The following is a 25,959-nucleotide window of genomic DNA, read 5'->3' on the forward strand; positions in this document are numbered from 1 at the left end:
TTACACACACAGGTTGCACCCTATGACTTAGAAGTGAATATTACTCTAAATACAGAAGACGCTAAGTAATACTGCAAGAAGCACACATGGCAGACATATGGAATACGCTAACAAATATGCAAAACCCCATTTATTTCTGAGAAGTACTTTAATACGCAAGTTGTACATTTCATATCAAGAACTCATTCTCCCAGCTGACAACTGGATCATCTTCCCTGTTGCGAGCTATAAATCACAAAATGTCCAAAAGACTGAGGTTTCCAAATACTCTGCTAAATACTACATACGCAATGCTGCCTGTATAATCAACCACAATTCTTTTAGCTGGTGAAGGAAACCATTTATAAAGCTAGTTCCTCTTACCACTGATCATGAACTAATAGGCCTAAACTTCTTTCCAATCCTTCCAACCATCCTCTTCATCAGCAGTTATGGCTAACGCCACACACTACTTTTTACATACAGTTATAGGGACATGTACAGGATACATAGAAATGTCTAACTTCCTGCCAAAAATAGCAAGTTTCTTTAAGTGCTTTGCATGTTGCAAACTTTCAGTTAAAAGTCAAGGTGCTGCATTAGTCCAGTTTATTTAGTCCTTTTAATGTTAGTGTTAAAACTTTTATGAATACAAATATACATTTAAAACCAATCATATGCCTATTTAGCAGTTTAAGATTTGTCCTCTGAACTTACTCATGTTAACTGCCCTATTAGTTTCATTGAAACAATGACTTTATCATTAAGGAAGGACAGTAATTTAATGAAAAGTACCTTTACCTTTATGTAGTTTTACTATCTAAACTCACCACTTTTATTACATTTTATTACTGCTATTCCTTTTGTGAAATTTTGTACTAAAATTAGAAAACTTATTTTGGTATGATAGCTTTTTTTTGGGTAAAAGCAGGTGAAGAATTACTTTTTGCTTTTATGCAACACGAGTTTTGTTAGAACGGTGTTCCTAACGACATGAATTGTTCAAGGATAAGAAATAAGAACTATACTGAAAGTACATACGCAACAAAATGGAAAGCTGAAGTTTTATGCTAGGCAACTGCAGACTTGTACCAAATTCAAATTTTGCAAAATGCAGAGTTCACAGACTTTTTGATACACATTTTCTTGAATAATTTAGTTATATACCGCGTTAGGAAAATTACTATTTTCAGCAAAAGAAGAAAAGCACAAGTAACAGTTCTTTACATTTCTATCACATTAACTCTAGAAGCGTGAAGATTAATTTTGTCACTGGTAGCCTCCAGGTTAAGTTGACCAAAAAAAAAGAAAAAGATTAACTCATGGCTGCTGCTAAAATACTACTGCCTTTTCTCACAAAGTGGCTCTTCAAGTATTGGAGAGAGAGAATATATAAATGATTTAAAAGGGAGGTCTTTGATAAAGCACAGTACGTATATCTCTAGGTTTTCTATTAGAAGGGAAGTCCTGAAAGCAGGGATATACATTTTGTCAATCAGACAAGCAATGAGTCTACTATGCCCCTATAAAGTGTGTCCAAAAATACTTTATTTGCTTCAATAAATCAACAATAAATCAACAGTTCCAAGAAAGGCAGCTAAAGGACTGCTTCTTTTATGTTTACATTAATCTAAAATGCACTTGCCAGACCAACACTATTACAAATTAGATATTGTTATGGGACTACTGCAAATTCTTCAGGGCATCTGACGAAGAAAAGTCCATAGTGTGGGATTTCAAGTAGCAAGGGAGAAGTTTCAGGTTGAAATTTTGACAACCAGATAGAACAAAGGGTTAAAATGTAACCATAGCCTTTTTTTTTTTCTTTTCTTAAAAAAAAACCAAAAAAACCCAAACAAACAAAAAAACCCCAAAACCATACAAACAAAAAACCAAAACAAAGCAACAACTGAAAGGCTATGGCTGTGTCGAAGAATTACCAGACAGCAACACATCTTTTACAGGCAATAGTGTTTACGCAACCTTGCATTATATCCACCCATGCTCAGGAAGAATTTGTGCTTCTGAGTTGATGGCAGTACCCAGAAAATCCAACATCACGTAACAGTCTCTGTCTGATAGTTTGGACAGCTACTGCCAATGCTAAATTCAGCATTCCATGTATACGTAGACTGGATGGTATTAGTAAAATGTCAGTATCTATTGTCAGTACAACAGAGAATGCATGTCTAACTTTTGGAAAGTATTTCAAGCCTGTACGTACACTTAAACGCAAGCTTCCAAAGTTATTCCAGTACTCCCTGCCCTCATTTTGTCTTGAGGTTCACAAATTCTCTGGAGTAAGGTCAGTTCTGGGGTACTGACAGAAAAAGCTGTCCTCTGAATGTACTACTTTTTTCCCCATTCACAAGGAAAGACCATGAGCACTGTTTTGATTATCTCTGGTACACTAAGTATTGCTTTCAAATATGCTTCCAGCTCAGTTCTCTAAGCCAAAAGCCAGTGACCTGTGACACAGCTGCCAAAGATGGCACTGAGCTACACTGTGACTACAGCACAAGGTGGTTACTGTGAGGCTGAGAACAGGAGAGCTCTGCCATTGAGGGAAGGAACCGGTCCAGGACAGCAAGCGCAGTAGTCAGTGCCCCACAAGGCAGCAGGAGCTCACTGGTGCTTGGGGACATCTTGCTGTCCATGGGACTGTGCTTCAGTCCCACTGAATTTTTATCAGCATTCTCAATTTCCAGTTTGATAAAGAACAGCACAAATCTGGCACATCTTCCCTCTTACAAGACTGCGATTGTTGTGTTTCAGTTTAAACAAAGTGATTGGCACTGAAACAGTTTACCATCGAACGCGATACAGGCAAGGCATGCACTCGTCAAGAGATCAGGTGTATCCCACCATGTGCAATTAAAAGTAACCAACTTCTCACAAAGTACATTAAAAACAAGGAAATGAGCTTTGTGCCACCAACTCAGATGAATTTTAACGTGCTATGAAAGAATTAGAGCTCGTTTCATTTGTACAAATACTTTTCTGAACTGTAACAAAGAAAAAAATCCATATGAAAGGGTATACAAGTGCATCTTTTGAAATAACTAGTTACACACAACTGCAAAATACAATTGGATATAATCTCTATTTTGCGATTTTAAATTAAAGACTTTGTAACACTTTTTAACAATTCCTACGGATTGCCTTATTGCTGACTGCTTGCAATTTTTTCCCCTCTTCTACAGCAGTCAATATAGTTGAGGGTTTGTTGGTTTGTTCGCATGCTTATATGAGCTTCAGTGGTATTGGCAAGAATATTGTCAGTAGTGCAAACATACTTCTTCAGCAATAGTTCACTTGTGTGTCAGCTCCATAGAAAATAATGAAAGAATATTGCAAACAGACAGTTTTTAAATGAGACTCTGAAGCACACGGCATGCACAGCACAGTATAAATGCACCAAGGAAGCCTTTGTCCAAGCTGCCATACAATTCTCTTAAGCCTAACTTCCTAGCTTTTTCTTACTACAGTCCTCCAAAATAGGACTACAACTTCTCCAACATCATACGGAGTGGCTTCACGCAGAACAGGTCCACTATACAGGTCTTCAGTTCACTCCTATAAGCTCTCTTAAGTAACAGCTCTATCATCCACCCACACATGGGCCTGGGAAACATTTTAACGCGTCCTACATAAAATGACCACCGCGATGCAAAATTCATACTAAAACAGGGGGAAAAAAAGTCGATAGCCAAAGCAGCTCCACTAACTATTCTGCTGAAAAGTAGCACTACATACTTGTAGTTTTCTTCCCTTACAAAGGCTGCTGATGTTTACAGTCCTGTATTTTCTTTTGCTTTCAAGGCAGAACTATTTGTTTTCCTTTAGAGTAACAACTGTCTGGATCACAGTATCAAGCCAAGTTTCAGCAATTCTGCTAATCTGCTGTAGGCACACACTGATCACAAAGTGGGTTATATAGCAAAAATGTCGACAAACTCATACGAAAGACAGTAAGAACAAGTTATGTCATACACTCAAAGATCTGCCAAAAAAATCAACTATTAAAAACATTGTTTCGCTTTGACACACCTTTACATTAATGCTTTTCACTTCTCTCCAGGAATTTCAAGATTTGCCAGCCTTTGGTGTGAATAGTTCAAAGGACTAAAAGAAGTGTTGGGGTTTCTACCAAATCTTATCTTTCTCTCAGCCCACTGCGTTAAGTTAGCACATACCGGCTACTCTTTGGTGATCGCACGTATGCGGGCACTCCTGCAGCAACACAAGCCAACCTCCTTCTCTTTCACATGAAGGTGTGGTGGTGAGAAGGAAACAGGGGTGGGTCCTAGAGGCAGGATAGGAAAGCAGAAAAGGGAGGGAATTGGTTTGAGGAAGACACACACGGAGTAGGAAATGAGGAGGAATTCACAGTACAATCTTTAGAATGAGGGGATGCAGGGAGGAAAGCAAATTTTTGTTTTTAAAAAAAAAAAAAAAATCAAGAGCCTGTCTTAAAACATCACTTGAAATTCTGCTTCAACTACCCCAAAAAACAGTATTGGAGAACTACAATACTTTTCTCATAGACTGCTAAGAAGCAGCAAGAGTAGAAAGGATTTCCTGGTTCCTTATTCTGACACCCACTGTGAATTCTGGTAATCTGTTTCATCTCTGTGCATCCATTAATTAGCAACTGAGGCAGGGTAGTCTGAAGCATCCAAGCTGATCTTCTGCAGTAGACAAACATGAAAGCATGGAACAGAAAAAGGAGGTTACAGGGGAAAAAAAACTACACTGAGGAGCACTTCAAAAATTTTTTTTAGGACAAAGAAATAACTCCCAAACACAGACGACTGCCTCACAGCATGACGGAATTCTACTGCTGGCAGTGAGAGAAGTACAAAAAGTGAAGATTTACTTAAATTAATTCACTTTGTGATTACAAAAAACCCACATAATTTTCCTCTACAAATTAACTTCCTTAGGATTTATACCTACTGAAATACAGATGTAGCAACACTGGAGTGATGGACACCTTGCAACATTCTCCTAGCTTTAAGATGACATGTAGTATACTTGCAGCTTTCTTCTTCACACATGAAACAAGCTTCTTCACAGGCAGCCATTGTTTGCACTAAGCTAAGTTCATCAGGTAAAAAATAAATGCGGCATAAAAGTTACCTTTCTAGCTGCCAACACACAAGAAGGATACATAAACCAATGAAATATTTAAAACACAGCACACTGTATTACACATAATATTCATTTTTCATTTCAAGTTTATTAAAACTTTAGCAGTACAAATGATCCAGGTTTTAGATTATCAAAAGACCAAACTGAAGTCCACATCTTAAAAAAAGCGTTCCCCAAAATGTCTCTAAAACTTTGAGACAATGGAAACATTAAGTCCACAAACTCATCCATGTCTGTCGTCATCTGTTCCAGGACTTGTTTCATGATCGGACTTTTTATCCTTACTAGGGGCATGATCTCTTTCCTGACTCTTTGATTTTTGGTTTACTTCTTTTTCTGCTGAGGATCTGCTCTTTTCCTTTTCTTTACTGCTGGATGAATAAGATTTTTTTGATTCTCTCTCTTTGCTACTTGGTCTCTTTTTTGAGTCTGGACTTCTATCCTGATCTCTACTAGACTTCTTATCTTTACTGGATTCGGGACTGCTACTTTCACGGCTTTTTGAACGCCTCTTCCTTTGGCTTTCACTATCATTCCTCTTATATGAGCTTCTACTTTCTCTATTTGAATACCTCTCTCTATTTCTGCTTTGACTTTCCTCCCTCTCCGAGCTCCTTGAGTCTCTCCTCCTCCTATTTTCTCTTCCTCTGTATTTATCTGGTGTACCTCTCCTTTCTCTGCTTCTTGATCTTCCTCTTCTCCTTGTTTCTCTATCTCTATTCCTCGAATAGTCTTTACTTCTACTGCGATCTCTGTCTCTGCTTCTCGATCTTCCTCTCCTACCCCTATCTCGGCTTTTGCTTCGATCCCTTGTTCTACTGCTGGAACTATGTTTTCCTCTAGCATGGTCACGCTCTTTACTTCTTGATTTACGTTTCTCCCTGTCTTTACTCTTCCTATGGTCTTGGTCATTACTTCTTGAGCCTGCCCTTTTACTTCTCTCCTTGCTCCTACTTCTTTCTTTATCTCTCCCTCTAGAATCATAGCGCTTTTCTTTTTCTCTACCTTTCTCATGGTCTCTCTCTTTGCTTCTTGATCTTATTCTCTTTTCGTCATGTCTACTGTGCTTCGAGTCTCTTTCTTTACTTTTTGATTTCTCTCGGCTTTTACTATGGCTTCTAGATTTAGCTCTTTTCTTGGCCTTGCTTCTGTTATGCTTGTCATCTTTTTCTGAATTCCTTCTCGTCTCCCTGTCTTTACTGCTGGATTTGTGATCTTTTTTCTTCTCTTTTTCCCCTCTTCTGCTTGGACTTTCAGAAACTTGTCTGTGGTCTGATATTTTTCTCTCTTTTCCTCTTCCTGGGCTTTTTTGATTATCTTTCTTGTTTTCATTTATTTCACTCCTTGGAGAGAGAAAGATACAATTTTTAAAATATTTTGAATCCCCTCCACTCTGAGAAGTTAAGTCAGAAGTGAGACAACTTCACAACTGAAACAAATCACATTAGGTCATCTATATTAATAATTATACATTTACAGTAGCATGATTAAAATCTGACAGTTAAGTAATGGGATAACCAAGTCAGCACCCTGGTTTTTTGGAAGTAACCGTAACTGAAAATCTAAGACGACAGGTATTACTTTTAATATATAAAAACATTTCAATGCATATACTCTGGAAAGAAATAATCTTACTTGTCCCCTTTTATCCATCTTTCTCCACTAGACACTCTCATTCTTTGAGCTCTTTGCATTTCTTGCCTCCAATGTGGAGGAGTTTCGCTGCGTCGGAATCGATCTCTTGACCGGGACCTGGAAGGTGTCCGATAACGCTTGAAAGGGAAAAGAGAAAATTGGGTGTAAGTTTGAATTCCACACGCTGGGATAGCTAAGCAAGATTTTTATCCCTGGCAGTTGGTTCTACACAGCACCTAACGTGACACTTCACATGTACATACCAAGTTTACACTGACAAGTTAACTTACTGAAAAATACATTTGACATTCAGCTAAAGCAGGAATACAAAACGTCTGATCAAATAACTATTTTTAAGGTAACTTCTATTTCAGGATTTTTGTACTCTGCTGAGAGGTCTTCGGTTGCTTTTAATTAGCACAAATGCAACTCACTTTTCTAACAATGAAAATTCTTCTTAGCTTTGACAAGCAACACGTAAACAATACTTCACACTTTTTCTTTAAGGTTTTTACTAAAAATTTGAGGGATAGAGACTTCCATTACTAAAAACATTTGCTACAAGCAGCACATAGCATATGGCTTCACAAAATCAGAACCACCAATCCGACGGCTCCCCCCTGCCAAAAAAGGGAGGAGTCTTCCCTGCATTCCTGGCACCTACGTTGTACTGGTTCTGGTGTTCACAAGAACCCTTTTTGAGCTAACTGCATTCACTAATGCAGAGAATACTACAGTGACACAAAGAAAGCATTTTTTGTTTTTTCCCTCCCCCTCCTTCAAATAAACTCAATATGCAAACAGGAAATTAATTTAATTTTCCTTGTTGTCTTCCTTCAAGCCTCAGTCCCTAAATCAATTATGATGCACTAAACCCTGCCTTTTTTTTTAAATCAACCATCCTAATGAAAACAGTTCGTAACACCAGCAGTAGGACTGTGCTACCACCTTGTTTATTTTGGGGAACAGATTGTAAACATTTACCCTTGGTCCTCTTCCTTTTATTTTCCTTCCAGATCTGGTGACTAACAGCCTCCTCTGGTATGTTGACTGTGAATTCGATAGATTACTAAAAATAATGTTAAAAAAAGTGATATTGTTTATAACATCAAAGAAAGAGAAAATAAAACCAATTTTAAAACTTCTTCAGAAATTAAACTAAATGAAAACACACATTTAATTTTATTTTTTATAATCAGTGCAGACAGTAACAACCACACAGTAAAAACTTCAGATTTTGTAACCACAGAATATTTTACAAGATTTCCTGGTTTTTCCATTTTTGAAAGAAGAATAAATTACAGATTCAGACTGGACAGTTCCAATAAATTCTAAATGAAATTGCAATGCATTTTACTTTCTTTTTCTTGAATCAGTCATTTTAAATTCTTCATTAACTAAAACAATTTTCAAAGACTAAGCCTTTGTTCTATGACAAAGACAACAGTTGCCAATAAACTGAAAAATCCATTTTTCATCCAGCAGTGCTCACAACATGGAACTGTTTAATAGGGAAAGGACTCACTTAACATTAGAGTCCTAAAACAGTAACGTGACTGTACCACTGTCAGTGCATAGTCAGGCTCAAAACAGCTATATTACCTTTCTCTTTCCTTCTCCCTGCTTTTCCTCTCTTTTTCCTTCTCATCTACTTTAGGAGGACTTTTCCTCATCAGGAACCGGTTTTCAGGTACAGGAGGAATTTCTTCAGGACGGACAGTAGATAATGGCTGTGCTTCAGGGTTTTCAGCTTCACTTTCACTGGATGAGCTTTATTTTTGTATAAAAAAATATACTTAAAGTGAGTTATTTGGATGAGGGAAGACCTTTCAATCTATTTAAATAATTCAGAAATTCTCTTAATTCAATACACAATGATACCACAAGAAACTCAGGAAACAGAGCTAATTCAGAAGCAACTTTTTTTTTCCCCCCTATATCTCTGCTCCAAAATGTACAGCTGCAGTAGATTTCTGACCAACACTTTTTATCTATGAATTCCAACGGTGCAACACTGAACATACATTTACTCTCTATTTAGATATGGCTTTTTAAAAAAAAAAATTCTTTTAAAAGCACTATCAGGAGAGTCAAATTCAGATTTTACACTAGCATATATAACTGGCTACAAAATATTGTAATTCCAAGCAGCTGGTATAAACAAACTTGTGTGAAATGGGCTTAGCCCCACAGAAACAATGTTTCGGCAGCATTGCCCTAAGTGAACATTTCTTACATTCTACTACTAGCTTAGAAAAACGTAACTTGCACTGACACAGCTTGTATCTCACACTGAACGATAAGCAAAACTATTAGATTAGAAATAACATTTTCAGAAGCATGAGTGCCTTTCGAGTTTTATTATCTTCCAGTGAAACTGCAAGACTTTTGGCATATCAGGCAGAAATAACGTTGTCAAGTACGTTCTTTTTTTGTCTGTTCGTTTAGTTTTGCTTTTATTCCTGCATACTACATTCTCGTAAGTCCCACTGCATATAACTTGAATTGAATTGTACAGAAGTGAATTTAGGGAAACAAGCTATCACTACCCATTTCAAATCAAGCACTCCTGCAACTTTTCAAACCAAATATCCGTAAGCCTTAGTCCGTTCCTTCACTCCTTTACAAGCTGCAGCACGTATGCACATGGCCACTGTCCTTTGCCATCATATCAGAAAAAATTAAGCTTGTACATGGAAACCGACTGTCTCCCAAACTTCAAAATACCCACTTCACTAGTTACAGAATACTATTCTGTAGTTACAGGACAAGAAAATGGTACCGTATGGTGTACGGGTAACAAAACAAAATTTCAAAATTGACCTTTTCTTGCTTTTCTTTCTCTTTTTCTTTTCTTTCTTATGCTTCTTGGAATTTTTCTTGTGTTTCTTTTTTCGTTTTTTAGATTTCTCTTCTGAGGCACTCTCAGAATCCGATGTTGAATCAGAAGATGATTCTGAATCACTTGAACTTTCTGAGTCACTGGATGAGGAAGACGACTTGTGTCTTTTCTTTTCTTCTTTCTTGGCTTTAAGTCAGAACAGCAAAGACATTTTAGTATCAAACACTTCTAAATAAATCTCAGAAAAATCAACTTATCTAGTATCTGCCTGACCTCCTTATAATTGTGTCATGAGACTACTTCATCAAAATACTTAAGAACAAATTGAAGTTTTGGAGAAAACACTGTTTCTCCCAAGTAAGTAAAGGGTATGTCTAGAAATATGTAAGAAATTTCCAACATTTTATATTTATGAAGCTCTAAAGCATCAAATTTATACTGCCAACAACTCGTAGAACTGCGTAAAGTTTTCAGGTGATGTTTTATACAACATAAGCTACATATGAAGAATTATTTAAATTACTTAACATTTATTTAGAAAGTGTTTCTAAAAAAGATTCTTTGGCTTCAGGTTTAACCTGACTTCATATAAAATCTATTCAAATCACAAACAAGAGAAGTTTTGAAACAGAAAATAAGTGGCATAGACTAAACTGATTACTCATTGAATTTAGCTCAGAGGGAAGATGCAAATAACCAACCTTCCTACTAAGTGAAACCACGCTCAGGGAACAGTCCTAATCCTCCAGCTTATCATGTGTTGTTTGGTTGGTTGCTTGGTTTGGATTTTTTTTTAACAGAAGGATACAAATACCTTACTAACCATCAGGCATGAAAGGGAACCTTGCTAAAGAGCAGACTAGTCCTTAATTACATATTTCACCATTTCTCACGTGGCTGCTGGAGCTGCAAATCAGCAATTTACTGGCAATCTGATATTAGTCTGACAGGAAATAATCCAAGAACAAACACACCTTTTTATGCCCTTTAACTGATTTGAGACCTACTTAAACTGTTAAAAGCGATGTAAGTATTATTTCAAAGTGACACTAATTTAAAAAAATATATATACAATAAAAAACGTACTACAAAAACTTCACTAAAGGAAGTCTAGGCTTCTGAGTTATGACACTTCAGGTAAATCAGTTACATGGTATGAATACTCTTCAAATATGTTATGAAATTCACATCAGGGTATTGTCCATAAAATAAAAAGCTCTATCCAGAAAATCCAGAAGAGCACACTGGCTGTCTTCAGGCTGCTGTAGCTGACTTTTCTAATTACCATCAAATATTATTTTACTTTGCCATTGCGAATTGCAGATAGCTCATCATCCACTACACAACATAATACAGCCACAGACAGAAGAAACAGAACCTTCACCATTAAACCAAAGAAAAATATACCAAAAATAAATACTGATGTCCAAACAGCCTGTTTCCTTGTCACAGCAAACAATCCAGATTTTAGGAGAACATCTGTTAAGACCTCAGACCAGGCTTCAGATCAGAGACAGACATGAATTTTAAAATTGCATATGAATCCTAGCTGAAAGTATTAGCCTATTTCGTAAAGCTTGTAATAGCTTGCTCTATCCAAAGAATTCATGGTTTACAGAGATATTATCTGACCTACATCAACATACAAGCAGTTTAAATGCAACCTCCCACCCCCTGCTCTTCTTCTGCACAAAACAGGCAAGGGAAAACATCAGGCACCAAAGACGGGATGATGACTATGCAGCCTGTCTGTGTCTGAAAACTATTCAGACACAGAGAACACAATGTTTTCACATAGCAGAAAACATGAAGATGTCTCCCTGAATAGCCTAAGTTTTTTTCCTTTCTATTAAAGACAGAGAAATTCAACTGTTTAGTCTAGCCAAGCATTTCTTCTATTGGCTTCCACTTGTGCCCAACAAAATCATGCAATTTGTACTTAGCTCTTGTGTATCAGTCATTGTTATAAAATAATTAAGGCAAGTAATTAGAGAAACTCTTGTTCAAAAAAAAAAAAAAGGTAAAAATGTGTTATGATAACTTTTCTATTAGATCATTTTTGTCCTTGCTCTACAGAAAGTCCTCTTGGGTATTACAATAACTCAAGTGTCAGAAGACAGAAGATTTCAAGAACTTCAAAGAATTGCAGGTTATTAACCAGCTTCTTACTTATGAACAGCCTTGATTTTGTACATAGAGATGGGAAGAAAAATTCCACTTCAGAATTCCCTGCTAGCAATTTCTGATCATATACCACACTTAGAGGTGTCCAGAAAAAAAGTTACAGTACCAAATACTAAGAAGTATCTATTAACAGCTATTCAACTTCCAGCGTGCAGTTATTTGGAAAATGAATTCTTTCACTTCTATATAAACAGATCAGAGATCTGAAGGGGAAAAAAATGGTGATACTCATGTAGAGAACTTGAGGCAGAGGAAACACTTCTATGAAGAGTAGATCTGGTAACTTCCCTTCTGAAAACACAAGTGGCTATTTAATGAAACAGTGTATCAATTTTTGCAATTATCAATATTAGATTCTCCAACTGCTTAGCAGGTACTAACAAGCTGACTGACTCTTGAGAGTTAGCAGTAGGTTATCTGTAACTGCAATCATGTGAGCTCAACGTGGAAATTCTCAAATTCAACACTAACCTGATCTCATTTTCACAAAACTGCATGATGGGATGTAGAGGTTTTTCAAGGATGATCAAAAGCAATAAAACTTACATAAAATTCCTTGCTAAACTGGTCAGAGAATAAAAATGAGTCTTGGAGGTAATGAGTGTTAGTATAATACTTACGGATGCATTATTTGTAGTAATAAGCTAGTACTTCCTACCAACTTAACTTTTCACGAGAAAAACGTTCTCATTTGGGCTAGAATGATAAAAATCAGTGAGGACAGATCCATAGTTACCCTAAACACATTTCTAGTTGCACTTCAGGCAGCTTCTTTATGACAGATGATGTGCTGTGGGAACTTCATATTGCCTATTGGAAATGGGACATAACTGGGTATGCTTTAGAGTAGCAAAGCTAAGTATGGATGTATTATACCAACTGCAGAGACAGGCAATTATGGGTTCCTAATGGAGAAGAGAGTCAGCATTTCTCAGAAAAGCAACGGTTAAGCTCTCATTCATAGCATCATCTCTTAATATAAACTTTTGTTCTGTATATAGTTGTTGAATGTAAAACAGCGAAAACTCAAATATATGAAGTGGTCGTATTTTACTCCCGTCAATCCATCTCTCATCTACCATGTCTTGCCCAGAACACCTTCTGGCTGCAGACTGTGATGCGCTGATGTTCTAGATCTATCAGCAGCCTTCAGTATTGTTCCAATGTTTTCATGACAACATCCATAATGAAAGCTAAGGCAGTATTGTTCTTAATCTTCAGCAAAGTATTAGCTGGTAGCATTAGATCATCTATGTAAGCCAACACCTCTTTTGCAGCAATACGGTACCCTACTCTGTCAGGTCTCCCATTCAGAATGCAGTGATGTATACAGTGGTGAAAGATTTCCTCTTCACAGTGATACAGAGCACTTGCTTCCAAAAGAATTGGCTGGATAAAAGACCTGGATGACAGCAAGCTAGCTGGGGCTTAATTCATGCATCTGACCCACTTCTACCTGGTGCAGAAAAACCTCAACAGAAACAACTAAGTACAGCATCTTGATGTCTCTTTTTGCAGTCATATTCTTTACAGATACTTTTTCTCCTTCTAGCATTACCAAATCCCCACACTGGTACAGTGGATGAAATTTAATCCCATTGCACAAAATTGCATTAATTTTTCAGATTAGCATCACAGACAGAAGTTACACCTTCTGGCTTCTACAGTGACTTTTTTCGTGGTGTTTATTATGTGTTTATTCACAAGCCTCATTTGATATAGACTAACGAAAGCCTGACAACCAACTGAAACACAACCTCTGTACTTCATAGATTATATCAGTCTTCTGGTCATTTCTGGGTGCAGTATAAACTAGCAAGTTGTCTTACCCATTTAGGACAGCCTGCTGATTGAAATCAGCTGGTTCTCATCAGATGTTTTTAGAGCTTCTTGCAAAATGCTTCCTAAAGACAGGTCTCTTTTTTTTTTTTACTTCCCTTACTCGTCTAGACCAAGATACTTGGTCTCTTTTCTCAAACTTTTGCTCAAAATCCTTATTAAAGCACTATATTTAATTTAAAAAGTCTCTGTAATATTTTGTATCAGTTTTAGATGGTCTAAATATACATACATTCACAGAGTGTAACAAGTACATATTTATAAAAGAAAAGTGAACGGTTTCCAAATCCTATAGGTCTGGTGACACCCAAACAAAAAGAGGAATCTCACCTGAGCTCTCAATACCATGAACACAAAAAGTACTAAAAAGTTAACTCATTTCTAAGTCCCTGGACACTTTCAAATGCTTCTTATCTATTCAACACTTTTGGTTTTGGCCCATTAAAAAAACCCACTGTATTTCACTAGTTTCCCACATGCCTTCAGGCAAAACAAGGTGTCTCCAAGCTCAATTTCAGAAATGTCTGAATAAGGCAACAATAAATGCAGTTATTTCCTGTATTTTCTCCCTCCTGCATCCGTTTTAAGTGTGTCAAAAACTATCTGTAACAGTTTCATCTGCATTCTTGTAACAAGTTCAGTTATGTTATAGTTACTACTTAAAAATGAGTAAGTAATAGAAATGGAGGTGAATTAGTGAGCAACTACTTCAATAAACATAATGTGATTCGTAACATGCAGCAAATAACATCAATGGCAGATGTATTTGGGAGATCATGTGGCAGGCAGGGAGTGAAATGACAAGAAAAAACAACAACAACAGAACACCCAACCAAAAAGCCCAGAACTGTTTACACAGCAAAGACAGAATACCTGGCAAGAGGTTTTGGATATACTTTCTGGTGACATCGAACTATCTCTGTCCAGCAGCAAATGCTATTTTGAATACTGAACCAACCTGGTGCTGGCCAATTACAGACCACAACAACAAGTAAAACCAATCCTGCAGCATGAAGGTCAGCAGAAAGAAACAGACTTCTATTTACAGTCCAACTGTTCCAGCTCATTAACTTCAGGATCAGGTTTCAACTTATGACCACATTTGAAATAGATACATCATTTCCTACTCCATTCACTGTGACCTATAGTATTTGCCAGACTTCATGAATTACATGATCATGCTGCATGGCACAGCCAAGAACTCTCTGCATCTCAGCTTGTTATGGACTATACCAAGTCTTACATTAGCCCCATGGTATCAGCCTCCTGGACTTGAAATGAAGAAATGACCTGGCCAGAAAGCGGTCGGGCTCAGGCACAAAAGTCAAAACAGATGATCTCATCTTGTAACTCACAGCAGTGACACTCAAATAGTTACCTTATATCAAGTCCAATAACCTGTGTTGGACTACAGCAGTCTCCAAAAAGAGGGTGCCTTTACTTCAAGACATTTAGACAGATATTTTCCCTGATAACTTTTTCCAGTGTTTAATCACCCCGCTGTTCAGAGTATCAAGTCTTTTCTTCTATTTTGCATGCATCTTGCTTCAATTATTTGCCGTGGGTTCCTATTATGTCTTTCATTGCTTGATTAAGGACCCACTGTTTCTTCCAATGAAAATTATACACAGTAATCAAGTCCTCAGAGATACGCATTAGGGAACACTACCATTCTTGAGTCTTGTTGATCAGATGACACTGTTACTGTGAGGAGTCCTCACAGTATCACAAATGCCTCTGGATGTAGATATTTTTGTAGACAAGCAGCCTACCACAAAACTGCAACAGCAGAGGAAAGGGGAAAGGGAGAAAAAAAAAAAAGAAAAAAAAGAGGAGAGGGAAAAAATAAGCTATCTCCAGCTTCACTTTGAACAGTTTCAGCTAAAGCCAAAACTGTACAATACCTAATGGCCAGTTCCTTAGGGAAGAAAAAAAAAAAAACAAACTGGAACAGAAAAGTCTGAAACAACCGTTCATAGCAACCAGCTTGTAGAAAGGCAGTAACAATGATGTGTAACGAGCTTGCAGAAGAAATGAGTGCTCCAGGGATTGAACGGGTGAGGAAAGGGAGGATATGCGAATCACAAGTCCAGGTGAGACATGCCTTACTAGAATCACCACTTGCTAAAACTGCTCTTATTCCATAGAGATTTCACGATTCCTAAATGTGTAACTTTGTACTGTATTAGTGCTTGATACTTTTGTACTGATACTATTTTTTTTATAGAAATTGTACTGATAGAATGACCTAATTACAATATTGTTCTTTGATGAGTTATAGAGGCAGCCATAATCTGCCTTAATTACAGAAAGCACACTTCTAGGAGCAGTGTTTCTACAGGGACAACTATAACATCAATGATGAAGATCATGAATTAAGCCTAGCACTGCTCTGTGCAGCATGCCCTAGAAATACACTTTTCATGGGAAATCTTCATCAGAGGCTCCTGTTAAAAACTGCCCAATGCACAAAGCCGCTTAATTTCTTTGTTTTTGAATCAGAATGTCAGTGTCTTACATTCTTGAAAACATCCCTGATATAACTTTGATTAACCGAAGTCATGATCTCAAACAATGTAGCCTGGCTTGTTTGACTAGACCCCCTTCTGCAAAACTTTGTCAATTGGTATCGAACTCCCATCTGTCTTTAAGAAAATTAATATTATGTTACTTATTCCACAGTTTTTCTTGAGAATTACATTAGTTTAGCTAGTCCATAATGACCTTTCTAAATACTGGCTTAATTCTTAGCTTTCTTCTCCCCCCGCCCCCAGCTTTCAGAATTTTCCCTGGAACTTTAAGATTTTCTAAAAATAATACCACTTGGCCAGAGAGATTCTTCTTTTATAATTTAGCTTCTCTTGTTCATTTTCACTAACTCCTCCAACTTTAAGGGAAAGGGAAAAAAAACAGAGGAAAAGAAAACAGATGTTCTACTTTTCTAGGTGATCATCCTTTCAAATTCAAAGCTTCTGATCTAGGCCTCTGCAATATTACAATTGTGATCGCTGTATCATTCAATTCACATAGCATCCAGTAAGTTAGCTCAGTCAAGTCATCATCCACTCATCCCTAAATAAATCTAATTCTTCTATACAAAGAGACAGATTTGCTTCCTTCATAAAGCACTTCATCTGGATATTCATCATGATACCCAAAAATCCGATCGCCTTTCCTCAACTTTAACCTAAGAGAAAAACATTCATACCAAGCACCTAACTGTGATTCCCTCTGCTAGTACCATCTTGGCTTCCCTGCTAAACCCAAGAAGTATCAGTTCTATTTCCATAAAGACTTGTCTAATTCCTTCCTTTGTGTTGCCTACTAGACAAGCTCATACAATAAATATTTTAGTTTAAGCCTCCCTTGCTATCATAATATACCCTCCCACAGAAATTTGCCATTATACTTCCCTCACTGGCAACCTCCTTATTCCTTTGTCTTAACAGCAAATTCTTAGAAGCAGTCTCCTCTGGTAACTGCCTCGTATTTCATTGTATCAGTTCCCTTTTGCCTCCCACAGTAATGCACTACAAACAGTTCCACTGTTAGATGACTCTCTGCTGATGATCTTCCATGACACTGATGATCTTCCATGACACTGATGATCTTCCATGACACTGCTCACCTCCCAGAAACTGCTCCTCCTATCTGGATTCCCTGGCCTCTTCCATATATTGACAGGTCCAAGGGCCTCTCCTGCTCCACTTGTCAGCTTTGGACTGCAGCTTGGCAAGTTTCCTTCTGCTGATGTGATGACACACTGTTCCTCCTATCTCCACTGCCTCAGGTCAGCACAGCTCATCAGTGGTTCCATGTTGTGCATTTAGCAAACAGTTCCAGCCATACTATCATCTCTCACAGTAGCAGCGGATTTCCCTTTGCAGGTCCCATGGGCAGCCTTTCCCTTTCAATAGCAGGATTCTCCACTCACCAGGATCTCCATCATGGTCTGTCAAGCAGCACCTCCATCAGGCTGGCTCTGCATTAGTGCCCATTATGGCCCACATCTGCCTGCGCTCAGCTCTGCCCTCCACCTGCCCGATCCTGGTGCCTAAGGCCTCTTGTTCTCCTAACACTCCTGCTGCCCACCATTATCTATTACTGTGCCTTACAGTCAGTTGAGCAGGCTACCCCATTGCCCTGGCATCAATTTCCCTCCACGGCACACCAGACCAGCTACAGGAAGCAGAGTCTCCAGGATCCCAGCAGTACTGAGGCAAAGAGGTACAAGGACACAGACAAATGAGTAGGACCAGACAGTCAGATCTTTCCAAAAGCCTGTTCTCTTCTAGGAGAAGTTAAAGGAAAAAAAAAATTTGTATTTATTTTATTCACTCTTTTGATGACAAGTACTTTAAAGCCCTGCCTAATGGCTTTAGGTCATCAGACTGCTCAGTGCCAAAACTTCCATTTAGTCATTCAATTCCAAGTGTTCTATCTAGAGTGGACTTAAAGGGAGTGTGGCAAACCAAGGAAGACATATATACAGAGTGGGTATCTCAGGTGCTAGCTTCACCCATTCTGTATCTGTATTGTTTTGTTTTATTTTCTAATCTACTCCACCCCTGCATTTTCTAACAGATACCATGCTCCTGAGTACCGTCCAGAAAAACAAAATTATGTCCTAACACACAGGATGACTTATGAGTTAATCTAAGAAGTTCTAGAACCTTTGAGAAGTCAGGAGCCACAAGATAACTTCGCTTGGAATTCTGAGGTATCGAAGAGATCACTTCGGACACCAGAGTCATTCTGCTAGACATCACAACAGGTTAACACAGAGCTGCATCAAAAAGGAGAGGAAAAACTAAGCAGCTCAGGTTTGAATGCCTGTATTTTCCTTAGGCCAAAGAAACAATTATTCTTGTCTTGTGCTTCAATATCCTTGGTGCAACCCTTCGCAGTATGTATCAGCAGAAGGTGCTATGAATTAAAAAGCATGATGATCCCTATCACAGCTCCTACCAAACATGCATCCTGGGTTTCCTCTAGTGAGATTCTCCAGAGCGACAGCAACATCTTAGATTGAGCCTCATTTTGTAAGAGAAGCAGAATCCAATCTCCAATACCATGTTCAGCTCTGGAATGGCAGAGCAAGGCATCCCTTCCAGAAAGAAAGGCAGGTTCTGTCATATTCCTGTTTAAAATTTAAGTTACTATAAACTGTATCTGCTAAGGGGCAATTCCAGGCTTTTCTATTCTAAGTGACTGTTCTGAAGATTTACCTGAAAGAAACTTGAAATAAGGTCAATACCTGCAAAAAATGCAGCGGTTATCAAATTAAGTCAGACTGCCATCAATTTTCTTAACATATCACTCTACTTTCTATGTGACAAGTGCTTGCCAGCTTTGTACTAAAATTTAGCTAGTATAAGGAAATCCAAAACAGGAGAAGCTTTGAAGAAAGCGCATATGATGTTTCTCTAACGTCGTCTGCATCAACACCTTTTAAGTTTTTTAGAAGACAAACTGTACTGCATATGTTATTCACTTTTTCACCAATTGCCCCTTCATCCATCACAAATAAGTTTCAAAATATTTTTGTAAGAAAATGAGCAAAATTACCTCATAGTTTGCCTCTATGTAAGTGTACAGTTCAACTTTACCTTTGGATTTTGGAATTAACTCTCCACAACTCAGTATGCGAACTTCAGCATATGGTTTACTAGATGCATCTGTTTTCTGGTTTTCTATTTCTCTCACAACTTCCTGACCTGAGATGACTTGTCCAAAAACAACATGGTGTCTGAAGAATTTAAACAAAAGTTAAGAATTCTTAGTACTTCATTTTCTCAAGGCAGTTCCCAAACAAACAGAAGAAGATAAGAGATATTTACCCATCTAAGTGAGGTGTAGGTTTAGTTGTTCTGTTGTTTCCAGATTTTAATTTAAAGAGAAAAACAAAGTCAGTATTAGTGAAAAGCAGTCAGCATTTGAAGCACGTCATACACACATATGAAGGTGAAAGTTATTCCGAGTGTACTAATAAAATTGAACAAACCAATATTTATTATTATAAGGTTGTGTGCAGTTAAAAGTATTTAATATTTTATACATTAAATTACATATTCATTACTTTGATTATCACATTTTACTGAACAAACAAAAGTGCACAAGTTTTTAGACAGCATCCTCATATAGGATATACTAAGTATTCTATTTATTAAATTATATACTGCCAGAAACAGATATAAAAATTAAGGCAACTGTCTCAGAGCAGGACAACTACAAATAACCTTCTATACATTAGAAAATAAAGAGAAATCAAAGGAAAAAAATATCTGTCTGTACAGATTATTTGACATAGAAGTAGAACGGACATTCTCTCAGCTATCCCCTATACTAGCATTACTAAGGCATACAGATGTCAGCCATGGCAGAAGTAAAAAACTGGGATAATTACAGTAACGATCAGTCAGAAATCCCCAAACAAGGGTCTAATGGTGAGTGACATCCACAACTCACCATGTTAATTAAGGTCATGAAACATGGGTAAGAGTGATCTATTTCAAGAATGTTTTCTGTAGATCTAGATTTAAGAAGAGTCTACTGCAATGTATTTTAAGAATTTAAGTTTTAACTGTAAATGCAACTACTTTTGAGAACCCCCAGAGCTGTTTTGCTTCCTTCCAGACAACACTTATTAGAAGAAAGTGATAAGAGTTCTACAAGGAACTAACAGGTTTGCTTTATTGCCCAAGTTATAACACAGCTACTGAAAACTACCAAAAGCTCTTTCGCACAGACAATAAGCACTAAACACACAAGTGATAAAAATAGTCAGGCCCCTAAACACCGCATTAGGGAAATGGCAACTTCCATGCAATTTTGTGAAAAACCATAAACTTTGGGTTGCAAAGGAGCTGGTCTTGAATATTTAAAAGGATTGCCTTTACAGCTTACAAATGGCAGACTACACACACATTTCAGGACAGTACAATACTTACATAAAGAACTGTGAACCATTTGTATCTTTCCCTCGGTTGGCCATTGAAAGGAGAAATTCTTTGTTGTGCTTTACAGCAAAGCTTTCATCTAAAGAAAGTGTTTTCAGTTACTTTAAATATGCCACATATGCTTAGATAAATCTAAGTAAATTCATCCTTATTAAATAAATTTGCTAGTCACTTCAGTAAAAAGTTGTATTAAAAATATATATTAAAAATAGCTATTATTTTGAATCTTATTCCTTCCATTCTAAATAATGCTATTTAATAACGAGAAAAATGAATTAATGGTTTATAGCCTGAGAAAAAAAAATTAAAAAAAAATTAGTATTCCTGTTCAAGAGATCTGTTTCCTACCAATGTTAGCAGAGACCTCATCATTTTAAGTCGTTGCTCTTTCTATTCTGCACATACTGATCACTGTCTCTCTGGAGCAGAAGTAGTTTTTTAGCTGTGCTTTAACTATTAAGAAACCCCTCATTTTCAGGCAGTTTTGCTGTTCTATTATTTTTTAATACATATGGATATCCAGTTTGATAGCAATCCCAAATGACTTCCGTTTGTCTGTCAGACACACGGATGAACTTATCAAGCTGGCCATTAAGAAAATAAGTTTAACTTGAATGAATCCTACTTCTGATGAGCAAATCATTGTAACAGTTCAAACTAAATCCCAATGAAACTGTGAAATGTAATGACTATTCTTTATTTAAGACATCTGTAAGAGATTATCCTATCGTCTTCCTTTCCCAAAAATGCATAAAGGCTGTTGGGGGAACCGAACTCTTCAGACAGAGGAAGTTTGCTCAATATTGTTTAGATACAGATGGCAGGAGCAAGCACTAACAAAGAAGAAAAGACCACTATCTGTAAGGCTATGGTTTCACATCACACTGCGTCACTGGCAGTGAAAGGGACAGTCCCACTCACTCTCCAGTCACCTGTACAATTGCTACCTGGCATAGCATCAAGTGTCAATCTAATCCTATGGTGCATTGGTTAAGGGATCCACGAAACCAAAACTCCCACGAATTCAGTTTCATACTGTGGCTGAGTTGAACAGTCAGCTTGCAACTGCCAGAAGGTAGGTAGAGGTTTTGCTCCTTCCTCCACCTCCCCCAACCACACATTTCCTCAAACCCAGCTACTCATTTGTGTCGGTTCTGATGCTTGCCGAATTATTGAATTGGGTCCACTCACTAATATGGAAATAAATGCATTTTTTGCTGCAGTAGTCTTTGAGCATTTTAGCAAGCTGAATCAGCTGAAAGTCTGATCTGAATGAGAGTTAGTGCAAGGTAAGACCTCCTCCCTCTTTTGGCAGTTGCAAACTATTGATTCAACTCAAGGTCTGACATCAAATTGCAGCATGGCCCTACTGAAATAGTGAATAATTTTTTTGATGGTTTGTTGCAAGCTCAGACAAGAACCAATGTTAAAAGAGAAGTGGCAGGGAGGAGGGAGGAGCATAACCACTCCTGCTGGTGGCAGCTAGCCATCACATGGGTTTAGGTGTAATACAAAAACTGCTCCGAGAAACACAGAGATGCTCCACTACGTTCTGGACAAACACAAGCTGAGAAACACACTGGAGTGCAGAAGAGGTACTACTTCTGCAAGACTGACTGAGAAAGAATCAGGACTGTGAGAAAACTGACGGCCTCCTTATCATTAATTTCTTTTGGGTTCAGGAAAGCAGGGCTTTATGCTTTCTTCTGAATAAACATTTGCAAGGAAACCTGACTCCATCACACTTTTCTCCTTTTCACTGGAGGAAAAGACAATCCCCAACTTTTAGCTAGCTGCTCAAGCCAAAAGTGTATGTTTAAAAACAGTTATCTGGTAAAACGGACAAATACAAAGGAGTTTGGTTTTAATTTTTCATTAATTAAAAAGACTCATATCTTAAAAGTAAAATAAAATAACCTAAACTGGACAAAGGCCTCTAAGACCAGACAAAATCTTAACACAAACAATGGAGTTCAGGTTTACAGAACAAGACTACAGAATTAAAGGTGATTGCTTATAGTAACACCAAAACACAGCAGACTGGTAAAACTCTTACCTTCAAAAAAGCCACCATAAATGGATTCTCCTCCCCTGCCATTTCCTTGGAAGGGGAAAAATGACAGTTAACAACTTAAAGTAGTGATTAAAAGAGTTACATTATGTGGAAGGGGCTTTGTAATACGAAATACTGATCCAACTGCATCCAAGTCACTGACGTTATTCTTCAAGATATGCAAAGAAGATCAAGACGCATCTTCGTAGTCCCAAAGCAAACTTGGCAAACAAGAAAGTATTCTCCCATGTATTCTGCTATACGCTCCCTTTTTTCTTTATTTCCCAGAAGCAGGTATAATATGTTACCCTCCCATTTAAACCTTTCAATAGAAGGTATTTCATACTCTTGAGTACTGAGATAACAGAGCAGAAGTAAGTGTGTGTGTGCACATGTGTATAAGTTTATAGAAGTTTTCATGTAAAGGTTCTTATGCAGGAAAAAAAGGGGAAAAAAGCAGTTGAATCACAGAATAATTAATATAAGTAAATGATGCTACACAGAACTCCTGCAATAGTGTATTATATAAGCATGAAAGTTTTCTTCAAAGATTCACATTGTACCTTCACTGAAGTCACCTCCTTGGATCATAAAATCTTTCACAACCCTGTGAAAGAGACAACTTTTGTAATGCAATGGCTTTTGGGTGGATTTTCCTGTACCCTTTTCACCTAAAGAAGAGGAGGAACAAAAAGCAAAATTACTCTCTGTACCTATAGAATCTCCACTACAAAAAAGTGCTACATAAGCGCTTAATCAAAATCATCTACTAAGCTTTGAAAAATTAGCTTGTGAGGTAGACACGTAATACCAGTAAGAAACTAGCATTTAAGAAAGCAGAGCAGAAACTACCTTCTGTCTCTTACAGTTATACCAGAAGAACTCCTTACTGACATTAGTATACAACTCTAGTCTCTTCCATGCAGATTAACTGAAATTAAACAGCCAGTCTAGGTTTAAGATAACTGGCATTGCTCAGAAGCATGCAAGAAACACTCAGATCTTCAGTTACAACATGGCAAGGTTAAGGTACCATAAAAGTTCATAACAAAAACAAAGAGGCAGGGGGAAGGAGAAGGAATCTTGTTCCCTCCCCCACTCATGATTACAACTGCCATCTTCCTCCCTTACATCAGCTCTGGTGCTTAAGACCCATAAGCAGACTCTCTGCTTCAGCTACAATACTATCTACTTTCCCTACTACCCTCAAATAGATAAGGTCTCTGCTGAGTTACCAAGATGAATGGCTCATGGTGAGTCCTGTGAATGGCAGAGCCAACCTGAAGGTAACAGTAAGGTAATCAGTGGGAGTAGGCTGGAAGGAAAAGGATCTCTTCCTTTCAGTGCTGGCAAACGATTAGACTGTATCTTCCTATAATCTTATTCTGAGCTTTTAAACTGGCAGCTTTTGTCAAGGACAGTTGCCTCCAAACTTATCTGTGACAGACTGGTATCTCCATATGGATCCGACTAGCTAGAAAAAACACTTTTGATAAGAACTTTGATAAACGTGAAGCTGTATCTGTTCCACTAACTTGGCATAAGCTTAACGTACATGTGCCAGGAAAACATGGAGCTTTTGACCCCTGTTTTAAGAAGAGAGCGTATACTTTTCAGAACTGCCCCACAAAATTAGTAAGGAAAACAAATAAAATCAAAATTTGAATTAATTTGCTTATGATCAATATCATAAACACTCTGCCCATATATTTTCCTCAGTATTCTTAAATATGTTAAAGCAGCAAAGTAGTTCAGCATCTGAATTTGATTTTGAATGTCAGCGACTAAGTATGAACTTAGTAGTACTTGTTCCTGACCTGAAATGCTGTTGAAAGACTTCAAGTCAAAAATTTAAAGCAGTAGCAGGGAATAACATCTTTATGCAATAAATCTGACTTTTGGGCACTTGATAGCAGATCTAGAATGCCGGGGTCACATGGTAACATACAGCCATTAAAAAGAATCACTTTAAGGTTCAAATTTGTTAACAGATTCTGATAATCTGACCTTGTGCCAGTAAACCTAATGTCAGATCAGATAATACCTACATTCCTGCAGACATCATGAATGGTGCACTAAGCGTTCTAGCTAACTTGACATGAATGTAATTATGCACCCACACCTGATTCAGATCATATTAGTACTGCTGAGTGCTTCAGTATTAACAGCTACAGAGCCTTGACCTGAAAAACAACAGAGCTGGAAGGAAAGGAAGCAGAAAATACTGAAGACAGAAAGCATGTATGCTATTTATGTATTCACAAAATTATTCTTGTGATAATAAATTTAAGTTTTGCCAAACTGTCAGCATTTTCAACAAAAGCATGCAGACCACAGGACAATAACTCTGTTTGGAAATGATTCCAGGAGAGAATCTGCTCAGCATTTTGTTCAAGAAGTAACGTGAATTTCAATAGGAGTGGAAATCACTAGTCTCCATCAAGAAAGAAAAAACGAAAAAAAACAAAAAACAAAACCAACCAAGGAAACACCCAAACTAATGAATACCAGCAATACCTTTCAAATACCTCAAAATATCATAAGACTGAAAAGTAAGTCTGCACGGTTGACCTCTTATTGGCTATGTTTCAAGACGGGATGATGTTATATAATGTGAACAGTAATATCTATGCTAGTAACAGAAAATCAGCTTACTGTGTCCGTATTTAAAGTTGATTAGTGTATACTCCCTGCAACATACTAAGCCAAAGCTACAACTGCTTTGATTCTACATCAGATGTATATAAGAAATCAGCTAAATCTCTAGAGATACCAAGAATCAATGTTTTATGTACCTATTTTTATATGTAAGAAAATGTCAGGGAAAAAAACCATAGACATCAAACTAGCTAACACGGTATTACATTAAAAATTATGAATAAAAAATTAAAAATCTACAAACCTGTGCAAAGGCAACGAAAATTCTCACATGTCTTTGGACACACATCTGAAAACAGTTCAAAGACCACTCTTCCAGCTAGAAAAAGAAAGCCATATTTATTATGAAGTTAGCCAATATTTGTATTATTCTTATATAATTTACATGAATATCATGTTACTGAATGGATATTTCAGTTTTCTTACCAGGTACATTGTTGATGGCTATGTCAAAAAAGCAACGAGGTCTCTGGACCTTTACTCCCATGGCTTCAAAAGTATATATACTGTAAGTAATAAAAATAAAATTTAGTTTTTCCCTTTCGTGTAGTGAAACTATGTGGAAGTCAGTGTAGAAGATTTTACAAAGACAACAAAAACTGCAGAAAAGCAAACCTTCGAAAAAAAACAGAGAGCAAACATGAGTATTTTTAAAG

At 37.3% G+C, this 25,959-nt stretch overlaps 1 protein-coding gene across 5 annotated transcripts in view; it reads right to left on the reverse strand.

Moving 5' to 3' along the window:
• Positions 1 to 5,201: 5,201 nt before the first annotated feature.
• The window catches only part of PPIG (peptidylprolyl isomerase G), a 29,370-nt gene continuing 8,612 nt past the window's right edge, over positions 5,202 to 25,959 (reverse strand). For 2 of the 5 annotated variants that reach the window (XM_087730165.1, XM_087730166.1), the window contains exons 2-13: positions 25,730 to 25,809; positions 25,548 to 25,622; positions 23,209 to 23,316; positions 22,649 to 22,693; positions 20,584 to 20,671; positions 19,474 to 19,503; positions 19,243 to 19,382; positions 9,592 to 9,796; positions 8,371 to 8,538; positions 7,753 to 7,837; positions 6,769 to 6,905; positions 5,202 to 6,476 (exon numbers count right to left, since the gene is read on the reverse strand). In XM_087730165.1, coding sequence (XP_087586291.1) covers positions 5,357 to 6,476; positions 6,769 to 6,905; positions 7,753 to 7,837; positions 8,371 to 8,538; positions 9,592 to 9,796; positions 19,243 to 19,382; positions 19,474 to 19,503; positions 20,584 to 20,671; positions 22,649 to 22,693; positions 23,209 to 23,316; positions 25,548 to 25,622; positions 25,730 to 25,790 — 2,262 coding nt within the window. In that variant the 5' untranslated portion in view covers positions 25,791 to 25,809 and the 3' untranslated portion in view covers positions 5,202 to 5,356. Of the gene's footprint in view, positions 6,477 to 6,768; positions 6,906 to 7,752; positions 7,838 to 8,370; positions 8,539 to 9,591; positions 9,797 to 19,242; positions 19,383 to 19,473; positions 19,504 to 20,583; positions 20,672 to 22,648; positions 22,694 to 23,208; positions 23,317 to 25,547; positions 25,623 to 25,729; positions 25,810 to 25,959 lie in introns of those variants that run through there. The other 3 variants (XM_087730167.1, XM_087730168.1, XM_087730169.1) reach the window with 3 other exon arrangements.

This window comes from Nipponia nippon, unplaced genomic scaffold (genome assembly GCF_047370975.1).
Source record: "Nipponia nippon isolate SJK-2023a ecotype South Korea unplaced genomic scaffold, ASM4737097v1 scaffold_5, whole genome shotgun sequence".
NCBI classification, from domain to species: Eukaryota; Metazoa; Chordata; class Aves; order Pelecaniformes; family Threskiornithidae; genus Nipponia; species Nipponia nippon.